The sequence below is a fragment of the Choristoneura fumiferana genome, chromosome 11, assembly GCF_025370935.1.
Source record: "Choristoneura fumiferana chromosome 11, NRCan_CFum_1, whole genome shotgun sequence".
NCBI classification, from domain to species: Eukaryota; Metazoa; Arthropoda; class Insecta; order Lepidoptera; family Tortricidae; genus Choristoneura; species Choristoneura fumiferana.
Genome location: NC_133482.1, coordinates 12,865,404 through 12,875,583, shown reverse-complemented (window position 1 = coordinate 12,875,583; position 10,180 = coordinate 12,865,404). Strand labels below are relative to the sequence as shown.

The window sequence follows — 10,180 nt, the reverse complement described above, 5'->3', positions numbered from 1 at the left end:
ACAATTCGTTTTCGAATAGGAAAACGTGACGTTGCAAAATAACGTAAAAAAAATCACAATCGTAGTAGAGTAGACACAAAATATAGTAGAAAATAATTTACTTTAATAGGAATTTAATTTGAATTTTACATTAGGTTTTACAAGTTAGTCTGTCAAAACTTGCACATTGTGAACATTTTACCCCTCCCTGCACCCTGCACCGACACGCACTGAGCCGATTACTTTTATCTAGATTATCTTTGCATTACGAGGATATTAGTATAAGTAGGTGATAACATGTGTTCATACCAAAAGACTTTAACGATAGAGTTTTAACGATAAATATCTGTTTTTTAATCTGCTGCTGAAATCGAACCACATTAAATGAAATATCCGGGAACACCAAGCGTACCCATCCCAAATATTAAAATAATTAATAATCGAAAATAGTCATTAGTTCATTAACTCGTTGGATTGCTTTATAACATGGGCCTTTTGTGGGCATTAACGTGGACCGGGAAATCACTTATCCGTAATGAGAGCCAATGAGGGCTATCGTTTTTTGTCTCACTAGATGGCGCACTGTTGCATGAGGTTTTTAAGTATGGCTTTGAAAGTCTGTTATTACGGGCGTGAAAACAAAGTTTAGATTAAAATCATATTTAATACACCTTAAAACCGTACCATATAAATATCGAGCATGCCACAGTGTTGCATAGTCCCAGTTTTGTTCGGAAAAAGGGAGGACAAAGGTTTCCGAAAGACAAAACTGTCTCAAAACGCAGACACTGCAAAATATTCACAAAATTATTCTAATTATAAATAAACCCGCGTAGCTCACCCAAAAACTATGAGATTTGACATTTCGGAGACCTCACGCTACACTAGCGCCTCTAGCGGCGAATTCATTCGCGATAGCCCTCATTACAAGCAAACGTCAAACGAAGCCTCACGATACTAACGCCATCTAGCGATATTTCGCCTCTGTGAAAACCCTCATTCATACCATTACTTACTAAAGTAAGAAGGTAGGTATACTTCGTGAATTTCGTTGTATATAAGCAAAAAAAAAATGCGGGAGGAAATAAACTATTTAAAAAATATTTTTATTGAATGCTACCATTGGACAAGCATAGTTTAACATACACTACTCTGCAATGCACTACAATGCTCGTCACTGTCCCATTAATTGTCATATTTAATTGTATGTCGTTGTCATTAGCAATAGAGGTGACTGCATGGTGTCGTCGATGGGGTATTAGCATGTCGAGCAGTGAGACCTTACTTTTTATCTCTGCATATAAGCGATTAATGGACTCAGAGGTGGATTATAGGTACGTTGATTACATTTTGATTTAGAGTTAAATACTATTTATCAGATAGCGTTGTCGAATGGTTATACTAAATCAATGGTCAATAGTTTGGTTCAGAAGAAGCAGGCACGGATAGTGAATAGCATGCTTTACGCCGTGTTACCATCGCAGTCTTCTAACAAATATAGGTGTAGCATTTCATACGTTGGTCGTTTGTCTGATAGAATTTGTGGTATTTTAAAATCAAACAATGTTAAGGTAGCCTTTAAGACTAACAACTCTTTGTACTCTAAACTTTGTAACCACAAAGAGAAGGTAGATAAAGGAACTAGATCGGGTGTATACAAGCTCACTTGTAATGACTGCAGTAAAGTATATGTTGGTCAGACCGGTCGCAGTTTTAATGCTAGATTTAAAGAGCATGTATATGCATATAGGAATGAGCATCCTGATAAGTCGAATTTTGCCAAACATTTGTTGGAACTAAATCATTCTTTATCGGACTCAGATTCGTATGAAGTGTTACATTATTGTGGCAAGGGGTTACGTCTCGATGTTTTAGAATGCATGGAGATGATTAGATACAACAGTAAGAGATCTATTTTAATGAGCAGGTAAATTTAGTTTCATCTCCCTGATGGTAGTTAATAAAACATGCCTTGACAGTGCTTGACAGTAAATAAATAAAAATCAAGGTAGTTTTGAAGGACAGTTAAAAAATTTATTAATAATTTGTGGGTAGTTTTGTTTTGTTTCATAAAACGTATGTGGGTACTTGGGGAGTTACAGTGACAAATTAAAACGGTGGTTGTGGTTCGTTAATCTAACAACTGGTAGCATGGTGTACGGTTGTGTCACTCTGAAGATGAGATCTGGTTGAGTTCGAAACGCGTAGTGTGGTGGTGGTGATAGATGGGTTTGTGTGATTTGTGTGTGTTCTTACAGTGTGGAGGTGGAGGAACTGCATGAACACGCATATTTTGCATAAGCTTAGCTATCGTAAGGTCGCGGGTGTGCAAGGAAATTCGTTTAGTTCATTAAAAAAAAAAACATTTATCGCGACATCGCGCCAGGAATGACAACCGAAGATAGCGATAAGCTAGTAATTATAAAAGCCCGTAATTAATTAGTACATTTTACTTCAATTCTAGTCTCTCATACCAAAATGAGGCTGTTGCTTGTGTTGTTTGCTCTCATAGCTGTCAGCAGCGGCAGTAAGTTAATTGATTATTTAAAACCTAGTTTAGACATGAAGGAAAATCGTGAAGTTGCAATGCATTGCGCCGCTCGCTTGACCACTCCATACTCGTTCGCTAAACGGCCTCGCCATATAATGGAAGTTGCACGATTTTACGTTTTGGGTTGCCATATGCAAAAATGAAATGTCCTCATAAAAATCCTGACATCACCCTAAAAGTCGTGACATTTTTTGTAACAGATTTGGCGTAGCTTGATTGACGCGCGGATAATTTGTCCTATTTTAATTGTTTTAAAAGAAATATTATTGGTTTTGCTGATTACTTACTACTTACCGAATTTTATCGTTTCATTCATTAAAGCTGTGTAAAGTTTGAAATAAATATGTATCATGAAAATATATATTTATTTTTTATTTTTCATTTAATGAGGTCATTTCTAAAAAGACAGACACTTGCCAAGTCCGGCCGCAATCCTGACAAAGGTCAAAAATCCTGACGTACGGCAACCCTAGGTGCGTTAGACGCATATTCCTGAGCGCTTTGCTTCACGCAGTGCCTTAGACGCTTATTTGCGTTTGAGACACTGAACGAAGGCGAAGTCGGAACATGGTAGCAGTTCGGCAAAAACGCCGGCAGTGAATGCGTTTTTATGGCTTTACTTCTTGCTTGTTTCTATCCTATCACTTCATGTTTGAACTTTTGTAAACAATTGTCAAAAGGCATTAACAGTGATAACTTAAGGTTGACAGATGACTTAAGGGCTAGGATCGGTCAAGGAAAAATCAATGGGGTTCAATAAAAAAGCTTGACTTAAGCAACCCGGAGAGCCTCATGGGAACACGCATGCTCCTCTGCCGGCTTTCCAGCAAATGGCTGAAGCAAGACTCTGGGTAGATAACTCAACCCTCTCCTCCCCGTAGTAAGCTCCAGGGAGTTGCGGACGTGTAGCCGGGTTTTTAGACGGTATTTTAAGATTCTCAGATTACTTTAAAACGGGTACACTACATAAATACGAAAAACTAAATTCCGAAAGTCGGAATCACGAATTTAAAAATACCGATTTTTATAATTCCGAATGTTTTAAAACTCCGAATATGACTATTCTGATTCTTCATAAATCCGATTTTTATAAATCCGAAAATTAAAAATATCTAAGGTTAAAAATTACGATTTTCAAAATTCCGAACTTTAATACACCGAACAATAAGAAGTCCGACTCAATAATAATCCCAAATGTCAAAAATACGAATACCGATTACTAAAATACCGAATTTCAAAATTCCTAATATCATTCATTACACCGATCAATAATATATGCCGATTTATTAACGTAAGCTAGATTGGCCTGAAACAGTAGTAACTGTGATTCATTTTCAGCAATGTGACATAAGGTTGACGGAGCTCCGCGTCGCGGAGCTCCTATTCCGCGTAGTTAAGGCACTTCGCGCCTTGATGCAATTCTAACCTAACCTAACCTACGCATGTCAATTTACCTAAATTGATTGATATTCATTCGAGATTCGCGAGATTCAAGATTCCGATTATTAAAACCACGAATTTAGTTTGCCGAATGTCATATTTCCGAATTAACAATGTCATTTCAGGAAATTGATAATCGGAATACTGTACTTATTTCGGGCCAATAACATTTCGTGTTTTACATTCTTCGGAGGTATAAGAATCGAATATTAAAAAAAATGATATTTTGAAATTCGAAAAAATATATTTCGTGTTTTTAAGTAATCGGAAATATGTCTTAGGAATTGTGAAAATCGGAGTTTTGAAAATCGGAATTAGCAAATTCGGAATAAAATATTTCGGAGTATTTAAAACTCATTATTAATTATTCGACACTTTCATTTCTCTCCGTAAATTTAGAATTGTGTCCAGGGCCAAATTGCATAACAAATTACAAATTTTTTTCTGTAACCTTTTTGTTTTTCTTTTTGTACAATAAAGATTATTAACATACAAACAAGGAAATAGTATAAGTGAATTTCAATACAAAATCGCTAATACTAGCTTGTAATTTGTTATGCAATTGGGCCCAGGGCGTCAAATCTTAAAATTCGCCGCTGCGGATCGTACCGTCCCTGTCACTCTCGTATTAAATAAGCGTCAGCCCAGCTGTACACTTATAGTAAATTTAAACGCGTTTTCAGGACCCCATTGTAGATTTAATTTTCTAAACTTACATTTACATGATTTCACTTCCAATGGTCAATAATTTCTTTGACTTAACTTTCTTTAGCAAAGATCACGTTACGTAAGCTTTATCATAAATAAAATTTCTTGTATTATTCAATACATCAATTAATACATCATCAATTAATACTATCATAACATGATAAGTTAGATATACATATTTACCTACCTAATCAAGATTTCTTTTTTAGGTGTATGGAACGGCGGATTTAGAAGTAAGTGATACTGATAATATTTTATTAATTTACGTAGCTAAGTAGATTACTAAAAAGTTTTACTGAGTATCTATAAGTATTGCGGTTACCTATGCAAAGATGCACTAAAATCTAATCTCGGTAACAATACAACGAATTTCTGCGTCCGTACATACCCACCTGTATCTATTACAAGGGACTATTTTCTCAAAGGTTTATAGGTATTAGACGGTTTTACTCAAATGAATCCCACTGCTGGGCTGAGGCCTCCTCTCAGAATGAGAGGGCTTGGGCCATAGTTTGCTAAAGCTCACATCGTAACTCACGCCACTCACCTTTTTTGAACCCTGTTTTACCTACAACTGTTGCATAAATATTATAATAAACTGATTTTCATTTTGAATGGCATCATCTCTGCCCTCTCTCGCAGTCAGATTCGATGTAGGCACCGACATCGGCGGCAGCTTCTTCTATGACATCCCTCGCAATGTCACCGACGCTGTCTCCGAAGGATGGACCCTCAAGGACCAGCCCTCAGACCTCCCGGTCACCTCGGTGGACATGTACTGCTACTCTGATCTCATCGTGTGCACATTCTACGACGCCAACGGTGATGTGGCTGGTATGCAAGTTGCGGTAAGTATCATGAAAAAGTTAAGTTAAATTTAGTTAAGTAAGTCTTAAGTCTACGACTAGCTTAGACCTGCACGAAATATCAAAAAGGTCTAGATTAACAAAACTGCTCTTTAGCTTGTTTCACCACTCTCTACTTCAGTAGTTCCTGGTATTTTCGGTGACAAATATATTAAAAAAACAGTCTCTTTAATTTAATAAATTAATCAGTAACGGCATTAGTACATAACGCTAACAATTGCTATTGCAATGCACTGTCTCTTTCTAACCACATCATAGACCATGTGACAGAAAGAAATGGTGAAAACGATTGCGATTCCATGTGCGTTAGACAATATGGACGCAAATCCGAACTAACGACCATTGATAACAAACGGCTCAATGAGGGCTATCGTTTTTTGTCTCACTAGATGGCGCACTGTTGCGTGAGGTTTTTAAGTATGGCTTTCAAAGTCTGTTATTACGGGCGTGAAAACAAAGTTTAGATTAAAATCATATTTAATACACTTTAAAACCGTACCATAAAAATATCGAGCATGACACAGTGTTGCATAGTCCCCGTTTTGTTCGGAAAAAAGGGATGACAAAGGTTTCCGAAAGACAAAACTGTCTCAAAACACAGACATTCATTGCCCCGGAACGCATATTTGCCATAATTAATTTCAGATATTGCAAAATATTCACAAAATTATTCTAATTATAAATAAACCCGCGTAGCTCATCCAAACACTATGAGATTTGACATTTCGGAGACCTCACGCTACAGTAGCGCCTCTAGTAGCGAATTCATACGCGATAGCCCTCATTGCTAAAGTCTATATTATAATACCAAAGTGAAAAATTGTTTTTTATTCGACTGGATGGCAAACGACCAAGTGGGTCTCCTGGTGGTAAGAGATCACCACCGCCCATAAACATCTGCCACACCAGGGGTATTGCAGATGCGTTGCCAGCCTAGAGGCCTAAGATGGGATACTTTAAGTGCCAGTAATTTCACCGGCTGGCTTACTCTCCACGCCGAAACACAACAGTGCAAGCACTGCTGCTTCACGGCAGGATTAGCGAGCAAGATGGTGGTAGCAATCCGGGCGGACCTTGCACAAGGTCCTACCACCTGCAAAATTAATGTATTGCATCACTTATTTATGTCGGAAATCTCGGAAACAGCTTTAACAATTATTTTATAAAAATGCGAAACAAAAACTTTGTATTATATTGTAGTAGCAACGCGTCTTCCCAGCCAGCGGAAAAGTTTTAGACACAAAGATAAAGCTAAATTGTAGCCATACTTTTCCAGCTGCCAGTTGACGATTTCACCGACAACTACTACGATATGGAGGAAACTGGTTTCACCAAATGGACGCCGGCTGTCGAAGATGGCGAGACTGAAGTCTCGTACTGGACACTCCAACAGTATTTCACCACGGAAGGTATTTCGAGATAATCTAAACTACCTATTTATCAGAACCAAACAACTTTTAATGTTGATTCATCTTACGCGAAAAGAGTCGTTTTAGTGTTTATCACAGGGACGCTTCCTCCTCTTAATCTCAAGGCTGTAAATTACGCCTTCCCCTCTCGCTGACTTTAGAGAGATTTAGATGGATCTAGATGTACCATTGAACCCACTGAAGCATGGCCCCGTATTAGAATCTCTTTACAGAAAATCTCATAGTGCCATGGCATTTACTGACTGGGAAGTCACTGACACTTAGACTTAGATACCATGAAAGCATTTCTACTATAAAATAAGTCCTCACGGACGTGCAATGTCTAAATCTAAGGCCGCATAGCTAAACGCAGTGATGTACGCGATCGCATATTTACCTACTTATCTTTTTCTACCCTGTTCTTATACCGTATTACAAGAATAATTGATGAAAACAATTGTGAACCCAAGTACGTAAGACAATAAGGCCTTATTAAAACATCTGCTCAAACCAAGGGCCGCTATGTTTCAGAGATTCTCAGCAGCCGCAAGGGCCGTGCCACACGGGACAATGAGAACAAGATCATCGAGAACGGAGGCGTCTGGGTAATGGGAGTCGGCAAGGAGCTGGTGCAGGTCGCAAACACCACGGACGAGCTGGTCAGCGGCGGCCTCTTCACGCAGCAGGCTTGCATCCCTTGGATGGGTAAGGCTCTTCATAAATAGTTTTTTGAGAACCCGTACCTTTGCCAGGCCATCAGTTCTCCTTTTTGTGGGGCCTGCCCACGCAGCGTGGGTAGGCTTTCGTTAACCCCTCGTATACGGGAACTAAAAAAAGTTCTGTATTCTGTCTCATTTTTTTTAATAAACACAAATTCTGCTGATAAAAAAATGCCTTAAATTTGACACGGGTCCGCGTCTTAAGCATACCGGGGGTTCAGTGGCCGCCATTCAAGATCACATCAGATTGGGCCCAATGGCCATCAGATCTTTCCCATAAAGCTACGCTCAATGACATATTCAGCCGGTCTCTTGCCAACATAAACATGCTGACAACTTCAAAGACTAACCTCGAAGCAATTTTCAACATCATCTTCCTTCAGGTCGTCACTACTACTACAATATGTCTTCGAACACGAGCTGTACGGACGAGCCGCTGTTCCCGTGGTTCCCTATCGTGGACTCAGGAGAGCTGATCGCCACGGGCTTCATGGTCTTCGGAAATCTGACCCTGGACAGTGACGCCAGGAACTGGTTTGAAGCACCTTCTCAGACCGCTGTAGAGGTAATTTATTCAGTGCCATTTACGTCTTGGTGGACCCTAATATAATGCCGTGAACGCCTGTCATGGGCGCCTGTCATATGTACTGTCTGTATTTAGTAGTTCACACGAGTTTAAGGACCTACGCTGACACGATTTGCACGGAGCGGGTGAACGCCTATTGAAAAACAGTATGAGCCGCGATAATCGCACGCGTCACGTACTGTGATGAGTTTTACCTGTATCCACCCCCGCGAAGTGTACCCGCATCAGCTAGCGTTGGCCCTTACGGTTCAGATTGGACATGATGTAAAATACTTCATCTTCACGCTCTTAACGATTATAGGTTTGAAGGTCATCGTCTTCATAGTTTCTACTTAGATTATTACTTTACACATTATACCTAGCGCCATCCACGAAGAGACGTGATTTTGTCAAAATTAGACATTGTAATAAGAATCACGGCACGCTGTTTTTATACTGTATCTACTTCTCTTGGGTATTACTCGTATGTCAAATTAATTTTTTTGGTCTGCTTTCGTTTAATATTTTTGTGCTTTTCGAAATCCCCGTTGCTTCTATAACTCGGTCTTGAAGCTTATTAAAATATTTACGATCAACAGTTATCTTGAAACTTTCAGCTTCTTTACGAAATATTTATATACAATATTACAGAAATATCCTGTTTAAGTTGACTCCCCATGGAAATCAATTTCCGAAAATAACATACTAGATAAATAAGTAAGTGGTGGTTTTAACTGCTCTATATAAATAAATGAAAACACAACGAGTGCACTCTTCGCTTGATGGATTGCTACTAAGCCAAAAAGACAAAAAAAAAAACATTTTCTACTAACGAATCCTTCCGATTTCCCCCGAAACCCGAAGATTTTTCTAAGAGCTCACGGATTGTACATTCCTTAAGACTAAGAGTTAAGAAGCTATTAAAAATTGTATTTACAACAAAATTAAATATAAATCAAAAACAACAATACGAAAGCAACTTAGTAAAAACAATAGAGCAAAGCTGCGGGTATTTGCCTGCTAATAGGTAGGTAGTGTATGTACCTATGTACTTATGTGGGTATGTATGTACTCTTTATTGTACAAAAGAAAGGAAACAAAATACAATTGACAAAGTTTGAGATACTTGTGCAAAGGCAAACTTATCAAATTAAGGGATCTCTACCAGTCAACCTTTGAGTGTGACTAGTCTTTGTTATTAGCTTCAGTTACCAACTACCATAAGTCATTATCCCCCAAATGTCTACATAAACATTGTTCCAGGTCATTGTGCCCTCTGGCCCAGACTGCTTGTACGAGCTCGCCGACTCCCCTGGTGTAGTCACTATGCACGTCTACTACGTCAATGAACCCTGGCTGGTGACCTGCATCTTCCAATAGACAAGCCAACTCTACCGACTGCGCCCTACAGAAACAACTTTAGTGAAACATTCAACGACTGTATTGAAATAAGGCTGCGTACGCAGTATGCGGTTAGCAGTGCTTTCAGCGTGCCGTCCCTCTTCAAAGTATCGCGCTCAAACCATGCGGATTAGCCGCATAGTGCGTACGTAGCCTAAGTGTGGTTACCAGAGTGTTATTGTCGCTTGGGACTCGTTGCTTTTCTTCGTTTTCCTGTATCTTTTTCTTTAAAAGGAAAATGGATTTCTTGTTTCGAGTTCCAAACGACATTAGGAAACTGTTTTATATGAATATGGTTTTTTAGTTATGTCATGTGGCAGTGGCATGCCAACGGATGTAAATAAACGAAATACCTATATAGAAATAATGAATGGATTTATTTATGTCTATATTCTAAAAACTATGTTGTATTTGGATTTCGAGTGGAGTAGGTAACAGAAAATTACCACCCTAGTTAGTATCGTTTGTTAGTCGTGTAGGTATCTCCTATGTATCTCGATATCATAGATTCATTGTAGCTATTCAAATAGGTATTCGCGTTT

The 10,180-nt window shown here is 38.7% G+C and overlaps 1 protein-coding gene across 1 annotated transcript; it reads left to right on the top strand.

The window, feature by feature from the left end:
- Positions 1 to 2,408: 2,408 nt before the first annotated feature.
- LOC141432822 (uncharacterized) lies at positions 2,409 to 10,005 on the top strand. Its single transcript, XM_074094613.1, has 7 exons — positions 2,409 to 2,506; positions 4,888 to 4,911; positions 5,321 to 5,526; positions 6,821 to 6,953; positions 7,485 to 7,658; positions 8,056 to 8,237; positions 9,501 to 10,005. Exons 1-7 carry the CDS (start codon positions 2,458 to 2,460, stop codon positions 9,615 to 9,617), a joined length of 885 nt encoding a protein of 294 aa, XP_073950714.1. The 5' UTR covers positions 2,409 to 2,457; the 3' UTR covers positions 9,618 to 10,005.
- The last annotated feature ends 175 nt before the right edge of the window (positions 10,006 to 10,180 follow it).